This window comes from Camarhynchus parvulus, chromosome 11, assembly GCF_901933205.1.
Source record: "Camarhynchus parvulus chromosome 11, STF_HiC, whole genome shotgun sequence".
Lineage (NCBI taxonomy): Eukaryota > Metazoa > Chordata > Aves > Passeriformes > Thraupidae > Camarhynchus > Camarhynchus parvulus.
Window position 1 is genome coordinate 4,405,464 of NC_044581.1, and position 19,542 is coordinate 4,425,005.

Consider the following 19,542-nt stretch of genomic DNA (forward strand, 5'->3'; position numbering starts at 1 on the left):
CCCTACTTCCCCTACTCTTACCTAATCTTTCCTCTGCAAAATTATGTAATTTTTGGAATGTTTTCAAGGTCAGAACTAAATGGCAGTAACATTTTTTAAGCCAGTGTCCTGATCTCATGCAGCTCTCAGTGCCTGAAAATGGGAGACCACTGCCTAGGCCTTGAACACAGAACCAGGAATATGAAAGCACCAGGAGTGTGAAGACAGAAAACATTTCTTCAGCAAATACACTTCCTTTCCCCCTCATCCAGTGCATTTTCCACTGAGAAACCCACAGAAAAGCTACAACAAATTCAGGCCCTGGTGTTCCTGCTGACACATCTCATCCTAACCACCAGTGCCTGCAGACTTCCTACACACACACAGAAAATTAGCACAGGACAAGATTTGGATTAATGAACACATTTTGCCTTGAGTTTGTTCTACATATGGTATCTACAGCACATGATTAGCTGCCTGTGAAGCTGAAAGATGCCTTAGATCCTTCCAAAAGATCAAAGTAGTACCATCAACTGGGTGTTCAATTATTAGTGTCAACGATTCATAACAGACCAACTTCATCTTGCTTTTGCTGGAGGGTAAGATTTCTGTAAAGCCATGGATAGCTGAATTAAATTATAAATCACTTCAACAAGAAGCCTTTCCTTGTTATTAGTGTGGTAAATAAGGGCATCTGGATGCACATCAATCACACCTGAAACTGAATCAGACAATTACTGAAATGTAAGTGTATAATTACCTTCTGAAATAGCCTCCTATTGAGAATGTAGAAGACCTGCTTTAAGTAACAGAATCAAAGACATTCAGCACTGCATTCCAAACCCTGTCCTCCCCTACTCTGAGAGCAAAAACATCTGTGAGAGTATTTGCAATAATATTTTACAATCTTTCCATGAGACGTTTCTTAACATACAAAATTTTAAAGTATATAATCCTTTCAGGTACAAAGAGGCTCAACCCTTGAGCCCTTGCAGTCCTGTGTGCAATATTGAGATTATTAATGAGGGTACAGGATGAGCTAAAATTTGGCTTTTACTTCCAAGGTGCTGCAATTACACTGGATAGCATCACCTTGTACTGCTCAGGATGAATATCAGCGCAACACGTTATGCAAACAGATATCAACACCTCAGAACATCAGGTAACGCATCAGGTCAAATTACCACTTAAAAAACACATGAAGCTTAAGGGAGCTTAAAATCAATATCACAGGAGCAAACACTGACTTCAGACACCTGGAGTGAAGTGCTCAGCAGTGGGTGAGTCCCTGCAGACTCTGTTCAGCTCCATGGAGGTTATGAAGACGAATATATACTCATTCTAAGAACTGGGTTATTGATGTGCCCTGCAGGGTACACAAAGAGACACAGAGACCACAAACAGCAACTTGTCATCAAAGTAAAAAAGGAGAACACAGACTTATGCTCAACCATTCACTTATCCCAAAATATGCAAACTTTCTTCCCTTCCCTTTAGGATAAATAACTGCTACTTTTGGAAATGGGATAATCTAAATTTTTCAAAGCATTGCAGAATGGAAAAGAAGTTAATTTCTGATGGCTCCACAGAATGTATGCATCACTTCCTACTGCTGAATGGACACCTCAGAATCAAGCTTGTTCCCTGAGAATCCTCATCAAGAGAATTCAAAGCATTTTCAGTGTCTTTTATAGCAATGATTTTTTCATAACTAACTCCGTGAGGATGACCACAGTGCAACCCACCCAGAAAATCCAAGTCAGCCAAGGCATGCCTACTGAGCCTAAATTGTTGTGTCCTGCGAAGGAAGGCTGCCCTGTGCCAGCCTGTTGTTTACACTACATAGGGCACATGTCTTGTGTGAAATACTTCACTGGAACTAAGCCCTGACATCAAATTCAACAGTGACATTAATGCTGTCAGTGCTACAGCAGGGCTACAACAGCTCCTTCTCTCAGGGCACAGGCGTTATCTGAGTATGGAATTGCAAAAGGAACCACCCAGACACTTCAAGTAGTTGGTTTGACTGCTCTTTTGGGGTGAAACAGACAAAGTTTGAGCAGTTTCTCCCTTCTGAAAGCTGACTGCACCCTCCTACACCCTCCCTCCCAGCTGCTCCTGGGCAAAGGGGGGATGGAAGGTTCCCTCCTGCACAGCCTTGAGCAGAGCTGCCTCGAGCAAATAAGCAGGGACACAACCCTGTGAGCAGGGACAGAACCCTGTGAGCAGGGACAGCATCACATCCCCTTCCCTCCATGGGTCCTTCACTGGATCTTGCTTCTGGACATGTATGAAAAGGAACTTGTTAGCTACAGGTCAACATGCACCCCAAAATCCACATCCACACTCAAGATGGTCCCAAAACTCTAATAAAATGGAGGTTTATTTTTTGACAGTCTGGAAAGAATTACATAACAAACATAAAAATCTTCCTTCATCCAAGGATCTCAAAATACTCTGCAAACAGTCTGACCCTTTCCAAGACTTTTGAGTAGAGGCTTCTTTCCATTTTGTGAATTCCCACTTTGATAAGGAATCCACTACTCCCTGCACCTCCTTCTAGTCAGGACTAAAATGTTTATAAAGTCATATGTCCTAAAGCAGAATTAGATTAGGAAAATGATATAAAGCAACTGCTTGGATGAGCAATTCAGTGAATGGTGTTCACTAAGCAGAAAATACAATTAATCCTGAAATCTTCCTTTCTCAGTGTGGAAAAAATAGTTTTTCCATTACTGGAACTCACATGAAAAAGGAACTAGAAGCACTTTGGATGGCCATCTCCACATCACCAGATGTATGACACTTCCACAAGCAACACTGTACAGTCAACAGCTGCCCTAAGAAGTCAGTGCTGACATTTTCAAAGGGTGTAACTTGCACACTTCTCTGAGCTCTTTGAGCTCCACAAATCTGATTTCCTGGTTTATTTTTACAGCAGCTCCCATCTGAGCATCAGAAACACAAACAAAAGCAGCACAACCATAACCTCAGGCAGGGAGAAAGTTCAATGACACCTTTGTCACAGAACACAAATCAATACTCTGAAGGTCACTAAGGAAACCTCTGCCAGAGCCAAGATGAAAACTCAGACTAGCATTTTTATCCATAACACTTTCCCCCCTTGAAACATATTCCAGTCTCATCCAGACTGAATGTTTGATTCTAATTTTGAATATTACAATTCAAATTTCCCTCACAATATATGTTCTGTTTTCACCTCTTCAGTACCACTTTAACCAATTGGTTTTATGTTTTAATAAGGCCATAAACATGGTTGGTTCAACCTAGTTTTAAATCTTGTTCTCTTCTCTCATTGCATTGTTCAGTTAAAAAAAAATCACAATTAAGTAATACCTAAAAGAAATCAATCAAATAGTAAGAAAACAGTAAGCTAAGGTTTATCTCCCCTGATGAAATATTGCCCTGCTTCCTGAAATAGTACTGCTGGCACATTTTGTATTTTGATGACAAAAATAATTTTACTAGCAAAGTATTTTAAACTGCAAAGGGAACCAGATGAACTAACACACTATGAAAGAATAATTAATTATTTCATTGCTTATTCTTTCTAACTTGCACTGTTTACAGCAGCTGCTTATTTAGCTGATTTAAGGATTCCTTTGCAGCCCATTTCAGGTTCACTGCAGATAATTCCCAGTTACACTGCAAATCCTTCTACCCTGACACATTTTGCCCTAACATGCAATTCAAGATATCAATGCAATCTCTTCAAGTAGTCTCATTCCCTGCATGCTGAGATACATGCAAGGCATGCTCCAAAAGCCTGGATCTTTAAAGGGGAAAAGTACGGTTTGCATGTTTTTTTTAAAGAAGGACACAATCTCAGGCCTAACATTCTATTATATATAAAATAAAACTGGAAGTCCGTTCATTTTATGGCAAAACAGAACTTATAATACATTCAGAAAGTCCATAAAACCTTAGGAAAGGCAGAGTCTCACAGGAAATGAAAAACCAGTAATAAATGGGTTGTGAAAAACTGAGATCTGAGAGTGTCATGTCTTAACAACAGATCTGTCAATGTCAAAGGAGGACAATATTTACCCACAGCTTTCACAGATGTCACCATTTTGAAGGAATGAATCTTCCTCACTATTCTCTAAAGCCAAAAAAGGACAGCTCACTATAATGAGAAATAAAACTGATAGTGGCTTAAGAGCAACATCTTTACAGTATCTAAACCACAGCCTTATTATAGTCACAATATCCATAATTCTGAGATACCCTGTCACAATTCTCTCTCTGTAGATGACATACAAGAGAGCAAAATAAAGCAGAAAGTACAGAGGGGTCTCAGTCCTGCAAATTGTCCTGGATGGACACACCACAAAGTCCAGGGGACAGACGTCATCCTGAGGTGAACAGCTGCCTGTTCAAACAGAGGGATTTACTCACAAACACAGAGGGTGAGGCCACTGCTCAGAGAGCACAAAGCTCTGGGAGTTATGAGGAGAAAGTGGCTGAACATGGAGTTTCCATCCTTGGAGATATTCAATGCCAACACAAACCCATGGAACCCCTCTGCCTGGACCTGCTTTGTACAGGGGTTCAACAGGGCAATATCCTTCCAGCCTCAGATATTCTGTGATCCTTCAGTATTCCATTCAAACACAATTTCTTTGATCAAAAGAGAACCACCAAGTGCCCTAATCTCAGTAAGACTCCTCAAAGGTAAAAAAAAATTGTGTCCACAGATCTCAGGGAAAGTTCAGGACTCTTTTGGACTTTGCAGGTGATTAAACACTTGGGAAAATATTCTCAAAACCTTCATCAAGATTATGCATAAATCCTGAAGGCATGTGCAGCCATACAGAATCTTTACATTCTAGTATTTAGGAATAAGTGAGGGATTTTTCTGCTTGTGAGCTAGAATTCCTATACCTCTGTGAACACAGCATTGATTATGTGTCTGGATGGTATCTTAGGGGATGCCTCAAGGCTGTTTCAAACCCACTCTCCTGCTATAGACAGGAGACAGGGAAATCAGCTGTGACTGAGGGATGCCCTCCACACCAGACCCTCTGCACATCTCCACAAGTGCAGCAGCTCTGTATAACCAGGTACAGCACCAGCTCCATCTTGAAATTTCTATTTAAGAGTCCCAGAGGTTCACCAGCAAGAAATCATTGCTAAAGAAAAAAAAATCTTTAGTACTTGCAGAATTCTTAGAATCTGCTTAGTTCTAACTCTTGCCAGCCATCCATCAAAAATACAACAGAGCCTACTGCATCTACTTCTGTCAAGGTTTTGCAAAACAGAAAGGAGTTTTGCAGAGTTTTAAGTAGCTTTGACACTGAATCCACTCTCTGGCATTCCCCAGGTGGCTCAGTTCTGCAAATGAAAAATGGAATACAATGGAATACAAGCCAGACTTTGATCATGTAATTCTTCATTGTTTTCCTATTATAGCTCTCTCTCACAGACAGCTGGGACTGCTGATGTGAACTCGGGAGCAGTTCTGCTGCAGCCAGGCAGTGCTGGGCAGGGTTTTCCCACTGCCAAAAACATCTCAGCCTCTGCAGAGGGCCCAGCAGACTGCTGTGAGTGTGCTCCATGGTCCAGGCTCACAACAAATGCAGCAGGATGTGGGACAGCCACTTTCATCCAGGGAGATGCTGTGAGGGTATGGTGGGACATTCAGCTGTGGTACCTCCACAGCACCAGGGAATCGCAGACTCACTAAGGCTGGAAAAGACCTCCAGGATCATCAAGTCCAACCTTTGACCCAACACCACCTCATCAACTGAACCACAGCACTGCCATGTCCAGCGATTTCTGGAACACCTCCAGGGCTGGTGACTCCAGCACCTCCCTGGGCAGCCCATTCCAATGCTTGACAACCCTTCCCATGAAGAAATGTTCAGCAGCAAGCCCAGAAACTCCCATGTCCACCCAAATTACCCAGAGTCAAGGGCTCCTCAGCCCCTCTTAAGTGTCCCAGACCTCTGCAGAGCTTCACACCCTGGGGTGACACTTGCAGGCACCTCCTGAGAGAATCACAGGATGGTTTGGGTTGGAAGGGACCTTGAGGATCATGTAGTTCCATGGGCTTCCACTAGACCAGGTTGCTCCAAGGCCAGGGATGGGGCAGCCACGGCATCTCTGGGCACCCTGTGCCAGGGCCTCACCACCCTCAGAGGGAAGAATTTCCTCCTAATATCTGATCTAACCCTACTCTTTCAGTGTGAAGCCATTCCCCCTTGTCCTCTCACTACATATATTGCAAACAGTCTTGCCCTATCCCTCCTCTGAGCTCCCTTCAGCTACTGGAAGACCACACCTAGATCACCCTGGAGCCTTCTCTTTTCCAGGATGAGCAATCCCAGTTCTCGCAGCTGGAGGCAGCTCTGCAGGTGGGGTCTCACCTGAGCGGGGCAGAGGGGCAGAATCCCCCCTTCCCTGCTGCCCACACGGGGGGCTCAGCCCGGGGCACTGCGGGGATCAGCCTGGGGCACGGGGGGTTCGACACAGGGGGATCAGGGCCGGGGTACGGGGGGGATCAGAGCCGGGGAATGGGGGGTTCAGGGCTGGGGAATGGGGGGAACAGGGCCGAGGTACGGGGGGTTCAGGGCCGGGGTACAGGGGGTTCAGAGCCGGGGAATGGGGGGAACACGGCCGGGGCACGGGGGATCAGGGCCGGGGTAGGTCCAGCTCCCAGGCACCAAGACCCCCGAGCTGTTCTCCCACGGCTGCTCCAGCCCGGATCGATCGCGGGGACTGCCCCGACCCGGATCGATCGCGGGGGCTGCGGTACAAACATCGGGCCGGGACAGGCTCCCATTTCACCACCGAGCCCCCATCTCAGAGGCTGCGCCGGGAAGGCAGCAGCATCACCGGCCCGGCACAGAAATCCACACCAGCACGGCTGGCGAGCCCAGCACAGGCCGAGAGGAGCACAGGCCCAGCTCCCGCCGCCATCGCGGGCCGCCCCCGCCCCGCCCGGCTCCATTTCCCGGGATCGGGATCGGCACCGCCCCGGGAATCGGCAGGGACAGGCCGTCAGCGCCGCAGGTACGGGGGGCCCGGGCCTGGCACGGCCCCGCCGCAGCGCTCCCTCATCGGGAGCAGCTTCCCTCCCTTGGGAGCCATCCCGGCGCTGAATCGCCTCCTGCTCCCCGGCGAAGGGCCGGAATTAAAGCGTGAACGAGAGCGGTGAATAAGGACGGGAATGTGCGGCGATGGTAAAACGCGGACTGGTTTTTATGGGTGTGTTTGCGGTATGTTTTGTAGGTCAGTCCCAGCACGCGGTGCGAAAGGAAGGAGGATGGAAGAAGGAAACGCTGCCAAGGGAAGAGTCCTCATTACTGGAGGAGGGGGTTATTTTGGCTTCCGGTTAGTGTATTAAATAGTTATTACATACAGGAGAAAATGTAAGAGGTTGCTGCTGGGGAGGCAGCAAAATCCATCTGTGAAGGGAGACTGTGGGCCTGAGACACCTGATCCAGGTGTTCCCATCTTCTGGTTCACCCGCGGTCTCAGTTTTAAGCAACCTCAGTCACTCTGTTTCCAGAGGCTGTAAGTAAAGCCGTTATCCCCTTTCCAAATGTCAGGCAGCAGCCTGGCAGACATTTACGTGTGTGCTCACCTCTGTAGAGGGGTGGGATCACCATCGTCAGCCCCTCTGAAGGACAAGCCCACACTTGTTTTCTTTTGACCTGCAAATGGTTACACATGTGCTTAGCTCTATAGGTTAACAACTCTAGCTGAACTCTGAAGAATATATTATTTTCATGAACAGTGATGGTTTAGGATTAGGGTTGTTAATAAGGTGCACATTTCAGTGGAATCCATTTTCCCTTGCTGTAGCTGGCTCTGCAGCCCATGTAAAGAAAAAATCCTATTTTGAGCCCTAGACTGTAACTGCTCACAGAGGGAGAGAGATCACAGGCAGGACCAGAAAATAAAGTAAATTTCAAGTCAGGGGAAGGAAAAAAAAAGATCTCAGGAGATGCCTATCTGACTTCTGCTTGGCTTTTCTCTCCACTCTCATGCCCTTAAAGCACAACAGATATACAAAAATGTAGGAAAGGGGAAGAGAAACACCAGAGTTACACTTTGTGTCAATACCTGTGACTTGGAGTGAAATGTAGACATGAGGCAAAGCATTCACAGCAGCTTAGAAGCATCTCTCCCACTCCTCTGTAAATTTCGAACACAATGGCGAAGACCAACCTGTTGTTTTGCCAGAACTGGGATGGCACAAAAGCAGTAAGATAAAACAAGTAAAGCTTTAAAAAAAAAAAAATTTGGCAATAGTTGCACGTCTGAAAATTGCTGTTGCTGATCTCAAGGGGACAGAGCTTCAATTATTTCTCTTCAGAATTTTCATTTACAGCAGTTCTGCCTCTTTTTTTTTCTATTTTTGTCTCCAAGTATTGATGGAATGTGAGAAATCAGTTCAGTACCTGAACTATCACGGCTGAATATTCCCCGTAGTGGGGGGCTGAGCATTTAAAAGACTCCCACCAGAAAAATAATCAGCATAAAAACAGTTAATAGTCTTCTCTCCCTTCCAGGTGAGATGCTTCATGCACCATGGTGCTGTATCCTAACGTATGGTTTCTGTCATGTTTCAGTTTAGGTTGTGCCATATATCAAAAGGGAGTCGATGTGATTCTCTTTGATGTGGTGAAGCCACTTCACACCGTGCCAGAGGGAATAAAGTTCATGCAGGGAGATATCTGTTGCCTGTCTGAAGTGGAAGAAGCTCTCAGAGATGTAATCTGCGTGTTCCATATCGCTTCCTATGGAATGTCTGGCAGGGAGCAGCTGAACCGAAAACTTATAGAAGATGTTAACGTGAAAGGAACAGAATATGTCATCCAGGCCTGCAGGAGCAGGGGAGTGTCCAGCCTGGTTTATACAAGTACCTACAATGTGATATTTGGAGGCCAGATTATAGAAAATGGGGATGAGTCTCTGCCTTACCTACCTCTACACCTTCACCCTGATCACTACTCCAGAACGAAATCCTTAGCTGAAATGAAGGTGCTGGAGGCAAACGGTGCTGAGCTGGCAAATGGGAGAGGTGTCCTGAGGACCTGTGCTCTCCGGCCAGCAGGGATCTACGGGCCTGGGGAGCAGAGACACCTGCCAAGAATAGTCAGCTACATTGAAAGGGGACTGTTTAAATTTGTCTATGGAGACCCTCTGAGTCTGGTGGAGTTTGTACACGTGGACAACCTGGTCCAGGCTCATGTCCTTGCCTCCGAGGCCCTCAGAGCCAGCAAGCAGCACATTGCTGCAGGCCAGGCCTATTTCATTTCTGACGGCAGGCCTGTCAATAACTTTGAATTTTTCCGACCACTAGTGGAAGGTTTGGGTTACAAGTTCCCAACCCTGCGCCTTCCCCTCTCTCTTGTCTATTTTTTTGCATTCCTTACTGAAATAGTTCATTTCCTTGTGGGGCGTATTTATAACTTCCAGCCCCTCCTCACTCGCACAGAGGTTTACAAAACTGGTGTCACACACTACTTCAGCATGGAGAAGGCCAGGAAGGAGCTGGGCTATAAGCCCCAGCAGTACAGCCTGGATGAAGTGGTGGAGTGGTTTAGATCCCAGGGATGTGGACCAAAGCCAAGAAATTACACCATGATGCACCTGGTTAGGGATGGAGGACTGCTTGTGCTGCTGATTGCTGTGCTCATCTCCTGGCTTCCGTCTGCAGCGACATTTTCACTCTGAAAGATGAAATGCTGAGGACAATTTAGTTATGTTCTCTGCTTACTCTTGGTTTTGACAGACAGGTAATAAAAGATTTTTTAAAAAATACATACTTGTGTGATTGAGGTAAATAACAGCTTTATCCCCAAGGAACGGAGCTGCTGTTCCGTTCTGCTGTTACTTTTGCTGAGTAAAAAGGTGCAATTTTTTATATATTCATTCTCTTCAAAGTGAAATTGATCAGATCTCTAACAAGATGAAGCTCAGCAAACAGCATTTTATTCTCAGATACAACAGCACAATACAGTGAATGGAACAAATGTCCTTAGGCTGACTCTTCCTCCCTGATGGGATTTTACTCCTGATCCCTGCCCTTTATTCCTAAAGAGTTTGTGTTACATGATCCAGAGGAGAATAAATTTATTCTTTGATCACATTCCAAACTCCAGTTCTGCTTCCCAGCTTGGATGTATATATGCCTAACCAAGATTAACTGATAAACTTCTAGACAATAAATAAATGAGGTTTTTACATGAATACATTCTGGTATGCTTTCCTGAGTTAACTCTGATATCTAATGACATTTCTGGAAAATGCACCATGCTTAATCTAAATTACAGCAAAGTGCTTGAAGCACCACAGATTTGTAGATTTTTCTAACAGTAAAATATGCCTGTTTAAAATGAATGAGCCAGCTGAAAGTGCATTCATAAATAAAACCTATGATTTTTTCCAGCATTATTGAATGGTTAAACAAATAATTCATCAAAGACATTTGGTGAGTGATTGCGTTCACGTTCCACTATTTATAAAACACTTTTAGCCTTTAATAATATTTCTTTAACACCTAACACCATCTAAATAGAATTTCAGCTTTATGATAGGAAGATAAACACTTGATACAAGGAAACTCATAATTTTGTGGAATTTTAAGATTAGAAGATAAGACTAAGAGTACAGGTCACAGCTGTCCTATGCAATTTCATCTGTCAATCTAATACATAAACTGAGAAACTTCACCTCAGATTTTAAACACAAAGTTGTTTTCCCTTAACTCATCAGCATTGCAGCTTCTGTACCCCTTGATAAAAGCAGAATCCTTACAGAATTTAAAACTTCTCTTTAAACTTTATTTTTTCCATTTTAATGGCTGAACCTACACTGATCTTAAATTAATAGTAACATCCAGATACTTCTGTTCAACTCTGCTGCAACTGAAATGGGGAAGTAAAGAATAAGAAGCAGAGCAGTTCCATTGCACTGTTAAAGGATTCTCAGAAAACAAGAGCCCTGAAGAGAGGAACCAAGCTAGAAATCCACAGCCACCCCTGCTTAGAAGATGCAGACTTTTACAGCTCATGGTGACTAAAGACAGCATTATTTTTGACTGTTCTCTTCCTGATAAGTTTACCTTAAAAAAAAACCCAGCCCACACTATTGATAACTTTTTGTATTTTTATGCTTCAAATCTGACTTTTCTCCCTCATTCCCCTACCATTAAGTACACCATGAAAGAAACTAAATTTAATACTTAGCTTGAGGGACAGCTCAAGAGAGAACTCCTTTTTTTTCCCTCTCTAATAGCAAATAAGCTGTCGCTGTAGTAGGAGTGTTGCACTCTCTTATAAAGAGCTTATGTGTCTCCAACTGAGCACTGATGGCACAGGGGCCACTCTCCAGGAGTCATTAATATACAACATCATCTGCAGAAAGAAGAAATCTTCTTTTTGATAAAACAGAAAAAAGACATCCATGACCTCATGAAAGCACTGGGCTGATGCTCTCTTTCCAACAGCTCTGTTTTTTCAAGTGGAAAACCACTTTGTTCTTTTCCCCTTTAAGTTCTCTGGCTTTGACACAATGTTATCAGAAACAGATTACAAAATTCTAATGCCAGCAGAAAACAAAACCAAAACGTAGAAGAAATTGCACAAGCCTGTTGCACAGAAACAGCATTGGTATTTCATGCCAAGTCTTGTAAAAAAATGGTTTTAACATAGGGAACTGAACTCCTGTGCCCCAGGGGAATTTTCTCTGCTATTTGTAATCTTTTAGGAAAACTCAGCTACTGCTATTTATAATTATCTCAATGGTGGGGTTATGAAAATCATCTATGGAAGTGTCCTTAAGCCAAGAATCCTAAATCCACACTGTCAATACCAGCTGAGGTTCAGGCCCCAGACAGCTTTTGAGGTATGGCAGCAGCAGCTCCTGACAAGACAAAAATAGCCCAACAAAGCCCCAAATACCAAAGTCCTGCAGGAGCTGAGCTCAACACGTGAAGCTTTTCGTCTGCCTGGAGTCAAGGCCAGAACTCTCTGATAACAGAGCAGGAGGAATTGTTTTGTTCTAATGGCCCAAGAGTGTGCTCCAGCACACGGGATTAATGTGGGGACACACCTCAGAGCCATCATCAGTGCACTGATTAATTCCCCATCAATTAGCCCCATCTATTAAAAAACCCAAAGTGCTGACCACAGCAGAGGTGAAGGATACACTTACTCTTTCCAAAAGGAAAACAGGCAGTCTGTGGCTTAAAGAGATACTCTAAAATTGCTTGAAAATTCCATCCCCGTAAAGGCAGTCGCAGCTGCTCTATTTGAAGTATTTTACAACAAGAATTCTCTCACCTTTCTCCTGGTTTTTTATCATTACTCCTCATGCATGAATATCTGGGTAAATAAGGGTAATTCAATTGTTGTGTCCCTTTTCAAATTTTCATCTTACCTGTTTTCCTGAAACTGAATTACCAGAAATGCACCTGAAAATTGGAAGAGCAGAATGAAAATATAGCTCAGATTCAATTTTTCCTAGTCCTCAAAATTACTGAACAAGTGATAGGTGCCTCACTATAAAGAATGATGCTGATGTTTAAAGTGAATAGTTTAAGAATACTTGGTCAGCTACTTAACCTCAGACGCAGCATTTCAAGGTACACATTTGCAAGATATACATGAAAACTTATACCTCTCATGTGCATTTAAATAGAATTATTTTAGATGCTTAATCAAACCAGATTTTTCTAGGTCCTTCCCCTAAGGGACTCAACCAAAATGTCCCTTTGTTTCTATTTATTACTGATTTCCACATACTTTCCAAAGTATAATGGCATATGTAATAATTTACTATGTGCTCTTCAGAGAAAAGGGTCCTGAAGGCTGATAATTTACAGATACTGTAAAGAATCTGGGGATTAAACTGTAATTCAGGTCTACAGAAGTGTTGGGGAAACTACTGCTTTATTTTAGTCAAGCTCACAATTCCCTGTTTTGCTGGAGTAACAGCTAAAAATGTAGACTAGTAGCAAATTCAACTGCTTTTAATTTAATTTAAATTCTTTTAAAACTAATAGCTGGATGTGTTTATAAATACTGTTATGAATCAGAAGATAAATTCATCTCTGAACTGATTCTGAAAGTTAATTTTCATTATATTTAACTTCTATTTCTCATGCTATAAAGGGAATTTCAGTCTGGAACAAAGCCAGCTAGTTGGACTGCAGTTAAAATGCTGACACATGACTGTAGCAGACCTCAACCACTGCACTTCAGCTTCCACACCACATTCAGATTTTTCCAACTGGTTTGGAGAATTCAAAGATAATGGCTGGTACACAGCTCACATCTTCTCCAAGGTTAAGAGAACTGCAAAACTAACAAAATGCTTTCAACAGAGAAATATATAGATCTGTTGGGGCAGAAAAAAGTGACAATACAGGCAACAAAACACCTAAATGTAGTAATTTTTTGGACTCCAGAACTCATGCATACCAATATTCACTAAGATGATAAAGACACTTTGTCTGATTTAATGACCTTCCTGAAGAACTAGGCTGCAGACACCTCAGATGGATTCATGTTCAATAAGCACGTAATTCTGATCAAAAGATAAGAAAAAATTTGTTCCCAGGACTCCCAACAATTAAAAAATCACCACATAAAGACAGTGCACCCACCCAGCAGCAGTTCTCCCGGAAACCTCACAGGCAGAAAGTGTTCTGATAAATTTTTTTGTAAACATCAATATTACTGTTCTTCCAAATTACTACAAATTTAATCTTTGCCTTGCTCAGATTTTAGTGTTCATGCTCATAAAAATCTGACTCTCACTAGAGCTGGAGTTTGTATCTGCCTCTCACTCAAAAAGGTTGGTTTGGAGTCACAAGTTAAACTCGATCTTTGACCTTTTCCTTCTGCCTCGTGTGTTTGGAGCCAGAGGAAGTGCAATGATAACCATGTCTACTGAAACAATCTTTAAGTCAGTTCATCTTAAAAACACAGAAAAGACCTTCCTCTAACCTCTAGCAGAGCACACCATACCACACCAGCAGATCACTTCTCAGTAAGAACTCACTGCTTCAAATGACTGGCAAAAGTCATGAAATTCAACAAGCAATGCTAAAACAAAGAAGTACCTGGCATTATTCACATCAATGTGAGATATCAACAATTATTTATTAAAATAAGTTATTTCAATGATTTAAAACCATTTCTATAAGAATATAACAATTTAACAATTGTTAACTTCAAAAATGTATAAATGTTTTCCCTCCTGGATTAAAAAAATTAGCACACACATTCAAACCTACTTTCATACTCAAACAGCTGCAACTGTGATAAAGTTGCTACAGAGTCTGCCCCAAGGAAGAACTGAGAGGTGAGGTCTTGGAGATAAAACACAGAATGCAAAACCAAGAGAAGAGTTAGAAAATAGCCTTGCCCACCACTTGCAAGTCAGCAGAAGAGTCACTGCAGTATTTTCATTCTGCACACAGTGTAACATCATATTCTGGGGAAAAGTTTTACTGTAAAACAAAATGCATTTGCATAAATACTGATGGAGTGCCTCATAACCCCTGACATGCATGAGTGGAGAATGTGCACAGCACTTTTCAAAGGACTACAAAATGAGCTAATTCTTAAATATTTGCACAAGAGCAGTGTGAGGGACTCACTCCTGTGTCCATCACACAGTGGCTGTGCTGTGCCAGGAATACAAACACCAGTGGAGGAAGCGGGGACAAATGCACAGTTTGGTTGGGTCTGCTCTAGAACTGAGCTTAAAAAGAATTCGGACAGGTAGAACAATCCACACCTGGATAGTGGAGATAAAACCAGATCTATACAGCAGTCTAGGTTTCAGCTCCACTTCCCAAATCCACAGTTGATGTGATCACTTTTTTCTTTCTTTGAGCAGGGTTTACACCCATCTAATCCTTGAACAGGTCAATCACAGCTGGGTCCTGAAGAGATTTCAGTAAGGAGGATGAAAAGCAGAGAATTGCATTTAACTTCTCTGTTTTCAGTTGGGTGATTAGGAATTAATTTCTCTATAATAAAAAATTTACAGAAGCCACCCCATTGTGGGATACACTATTATAACACTTTCATCTCTGAGACAAGACTCTCTTTACAGAATAGCTAAAACCTCAAGGGGGTTCCTCAAACCATCATCTGTGAATGCACAATGGCATCAATTAAGCGCCTCTTGAAACAACAGAATTCACAGTGTGGGGAGCAAGAGAAATTGAAAATTGCTGAGGCAGCTGCATCAGGCCATGAATCCCAAATCTGTGCAAGTCCTCTGTGATCAGAAGTACAGCTCTGTGGAAGCAGCATTTTATGCCTCAGGCAGTCACTGCGAAAACTGAACTCCTCTGCACACATTTGAACACTGAAATGGGGAATATGGATAGCAAAACTCATCCCATGTAGAGATACAACAACCAGGAATTTGATGGCAACAATACAGCACTAGCACAAAGGACCAACACATACACAAATGATGACAACTGCTGTTAAATATTCCATCAAAGGCCTTTACTTCTGCTCTGGCAGGAAAATACACTTGCTAATCTAACAAGTATTCTCATCTGCAGCTTCATGTTCTTGATTTGATTAAAGGCACCAGAAGGATGTACCTCTCTATTTGTGCACACTATCATTCTTGGATTAGTTACATTTTGGGAAAACAGTCTACATTTACAGAACACTATCATTTGACTATCGTCTGTGTAGGATTGCAAGATTAAAAATTGACAGTTCATTTAAAAATTCATTTCTAAGCACATTAGCAGCTGAAAGGATTTGCAGAAATGATACTGTACAAAAGTAAGTGCTCCTCGGAATTTTAAATACCTTCCCTTTCTGCAAACAAACAGATATCTCTTACTGCATGTCTTAAAACTTTTCCTTCCAGTGCCTCGAGGCTCTGAACAGAAGTTCACAGGGGCTATGAATAGAGGTTCACACATTGCTCCTTTCTTGAACCTTTAAAAAGAGTTCAACAAGAAAAACACAACTACAGTAACAGAGGGTATTTGCTTTCAACAAAATTAACATATTATCTTGTTCTCGAAAATGTAACAGAAAATTTTTAATAAGAGACAATAGCTGCCCAAAATATTTTATACAGTATCAGCAGCACAGTCTGCTGTCTTGAGGACTGTAACATACATGACGTGACAATGCTGGTGTAGAAGTGCTTTTACAGCACTTAATAAATTAAAAACTCACTACTAGTTAATCTTGAGGAGCCAGGTTGTTGAAGTGGTGTGATTCCATGCATGCAAATTGTTGTGATGGTCTTCTCTGTGACACTGTGCCTGTGTACACACATGCAGGAGATGATTTGTACTTCAGGTATTGATAATGAGAAGTGAGGTCCATCCAACTACACATCCTCAAGTTTTAAAAATCTTGAATACACAGAAGTTCTGGCCTGCACAGAGGATATGCTTTGTACAGAATATAAATTATTAGGTATTAAACCAGTTTTTCTTAGAAGAAAAATTATAAAGGAAGTCCATATTTCCTCTTCCTTCTCTTCTTCCAGTCATTCTGTCTGATGAGACCGTCACTCACTGATGAGTAGGATGACCAGGATAAATTCATCTCTTCCTGAATTGCACCATAAAGCACACATCAAAGAATGATGGGCTCTAAGAGTAGAATTTGCTGTTACTGACTTTCTTCTCCTTTAATCTTAAGGGAAAAGAAAAGGAAAAAGTCAAGCCTAATAGGAATTACTTAGAGGAAAACAGTCTCCCAAATTCAATGTACTTGGATACCAGTGGCAAGTCATGTATCAGCAATGAGCACTGCAATTTTTCCCTCAATAAATGGGAGTAAACAAGTGATTGACACAACTGTTCAGCACACACAAAAAAGAGCAAGAATATTTAAAGTCTTGAGATCTACTCAAAACTTCCTCTTGGTACATGAAGCCTCCCTCTATCTCCCTCACACTCAGCTAAAGGTGGCAGCAAAGGAGAAGGAACTTTCCCCTAAGCCCTGGATAATGCACTGACAGTGAACTGACAATGCTGTGCTGCTACAACTCAATACTGGTTTTATCTTTTGTGGTTTGTGTATCTGTTCCCACATATCTCATATGTGTATGACATTTCCAGGGACATAACTCTGATAGTGTAGCAAGAGTGAAGAGGTTTATTTATTTGTCTGTATATACTTCCAGGCTTTCCTCCCAGAGAGCAGCAGAGAGGGATATAAAACCTGACAGGATTACAAGTGTCACTGTGATCACTGCCACTGAGATTGCTCTGCACATATTCCTCAGCTTCTGCTGGCCTCTAGTGGCTTGAGGCTCAGCCTGGCCTCTCTACAGCCCTTCCTCATTCCAGATGAGCTCATTCTACCCTCACCACTCTTTAGGTGCTCCCTTTGATATGGCTGAGGTTTCCTTACCATAAATCCTGTCTAGACAGAGCTGCCTTGGAAGGGAGAATGATCATCAACCCACCTGCGGTTGCAAGTCTCTTGATAAATGTGTAGTTTGTGCTCATTGACGTTGAATTCTTTCAGGATTGCATCCCTGTTGGGGTTCCTCAGGTTCATGTGGCTGTCATAGAGGAACAGCTGGGTGTTCAGCTCCTCCTGGCGTTTCCGAAGTTGCCGACAGGAGGAATAAAGCTCCTCTTCACTTTCCTTCAAAGGAACATTGGGAATCAAGGTGATTTTGTAAAAATCGTTCCCAAAATGACACAGAACCAGCAGTTTGGGGGATGAGTTTGTTTTCCTAACCACATTTTAATAACTGCATAGAACATTTTATAATATTAGTTTGATAGGATGTTCATGGAATGTTTCTGGAAACAAACTAACTTAAAAAGCACTAAAAAACATTCCTCAGCCCCACAGTAAGACCACCATACCCTCTGACAGGGGCATCAGGGACATTCTAGCACAGATCACAAAATTTTTGTATCTAAACACTTGTATTGGAATATTTCTCCCTAACAGACCATGCTAGTCTGTTGAGGAAAGAACAGAAAATCGTGTATCATGATGCCTTATCAGATTATAATAATATTAAAAATACATTTTTAAAATGTTTAGGTTTTGGCTCTTCCATAATTTTTGTGTATCATGTGACAAAGTAACAATCCTGGGGATTTTCTATTTAAATGTAGACTAAAGGTCAAAATATTGAGTGGCAAATCAAATAGGACCCCTTACAGGAGCAAATACTCAGATGTACCAAGAAAGAAGGACAGATCCTGTATTTCTATGTAACTGTGGCAATTCAGTACTTGCAAAGGAACTGAGTAGGTCTGAGTTTCAATTGTGGCCCACAGAAGAAGGTCTCAAAATATTCCACAATCATAAGCAATCATCATGATTCCCTTTAGGACTTCAAATTATTTTAATACTTCAAAACTTTGGATGCAAAAGCTGCCTCTTTACAGAGTTACTAGTGGGGGGAATAGAACTGGTAGGACTGAAGTCTTAATTTTCACATCAGCCGCAAAACAAGATACTCCTTCTACAAGAAATGACATGCAATCAATAAATGTAATAAATCCAAACATTTTCAGAGGCAGCATACTAATAAGAATGCCTCTTTCTGCATTCAGTACAGATCTAGGAAAATTGATAGCTTAGCAACATACCCAAGAGTTTTCAGTTACAGTAGCAAGATCCTTTCCTAAACCCTTTCTTCCTCCTGAAACACATTCCTGTGCAGGCATGGGTTGGAGCAACTGAAACAGCCTCAGTGCTATGCTCCCGATTAAGACTAAAAGAGTAATTTATTTAATTTTTGTTTGTAAAGGGGTAGGAAACTTTGTATTCCCAAATCACAAAAGAAATGCAGATTGTTAACTACCAATTTGCAGGTGTAATCATCAAGATGCATATGTACCACTGTTATTTCTGGTAAATAAATGTATCCACAAAGGTACAGCTTAAACTGCATTTTAAGATGTCCACTTCAATCTTTAAGTCAAGAACATATACACCATTGAGGCTGAATGTAGTCAGACAAAGCTGAAGAAATACTTGCACTTTCTGAAGGAAGTAAATCAATTTTCAAGCAAATAAGACATGCCTTTAAGTGCAACAACTACTTCAATATAGTATGATTCCTACAATATCAAAAAACATGTTCAAGTTGTATGGGAACTACTAAGGCCCCACATTATAATTCACAAATGTGTATATTTATGTCTAAAATGTTTTCACTTTACTATTCCTGATAAACTTCACAGCCGTCTGTAATTCCTCATTACAATTTTGTATTTCATCTCCAAGCACATGCAGATGGGCTCTGTATATAAACAGACCCGTTATTAAATGCCATTATTTTATGGAAGGCCATCACCTTTTAAAAAGAAGCAGAGGAACAGAGAAGCCTTGATCTTTCCTGGTGCTTCTTGAATGACCTGGCAAAAGTTCTAGAGTTGACAACTGTGGTGAGTCTGGGCTTGTTGCAGGCTGCCAAACAAAAGGAAGTTTTTGGAAGTTGTCCTGCACTGCATTGCCACCAGGCATTGTAAAAACACCGAGCTGAGCTGCATCTTCATTTGGCTTGACAAGCAGAAGGGGATTCTAGAGTGTGAAATGTGCTACTGTCAAA

The 19,542-nt window shown here is 42.0% G+C and overlaps 2 protein-coding genes across 3 annotated transcripts in view; one reads left to right on the top strand and one right to left on the bottom strand.

Moving 5' to 3' along the window:
• Positions 1–6,916: 6,916 nt before the first annotated feature.
• On the top strand, positions 6,917–10,116 carry SDR42E1 (short chain dehydrogenase/reductase family 42E, member 1). 2 transcript variants are annotated; one of them, XM_030956087.1, is made up of 3 exons: positions 6,917–7,014; positions 7,234–7,335; positions 8,580–10,116. In XM_030956087.1, the coding sequence occupies exons 2-3, from the start codon at positions 7,268–7,270 to the stop codon at positions 9,685–9,687; spliced, it is 1,176 nt and encodes a 391-aa protein (XP_030811947.1). In that variant the 5' UTR covers positions 6,917–7,014; positions 7,234–7,267; the 3' UTR covers positions 9,688–10,116. The 2 variants fall into 2 exon arrangements, with proteins under 2 accessions (XP_030811947.1, XP_030811948.1); XM_030956088.1 differs by lacking the exon at positions 6,917–7,014 and adding an exon at positions 7,016–7,155.
• Positions 10,117–16,544: 6,428 nt separating this feature from the next.
• PLCG2 (phospholipase C gamma 2) overlaps positions 16,545–19,542 on the bottom strand; it is a 53,183-nt gene continuing 50,185 nt past the window's right edge. Inside the window, 2 exon segments of the mRNA XM_030955978.1 lie at positions 16,545–16,649; positions 17,428–17,612. Coding sequence (XP_030811838.1) covers positions 16,607–16,649; positions 17,428–17,612 — 228 coding nt within the window. The 3' untranslated portion in view covers positions 16,545–16,606.

Bases quoted from the DNA above. Each gene is read 5' to 3' on its own strand.
- SDR42E1 (XM_030956087.1), top strand. From the start codon at position 7,268: ATGGAAGAAGGAAACGCTGCCAAGGGAAGAGTCCTCATTACTGGAGGA. The intron at 7,336-8,579 runs GTTAGTGTATTA...GTCATGTTTCAG, and splicing joins GGGGGTTATTTTGGCTTCCG to TTTAGGTTGTGCCATATATC.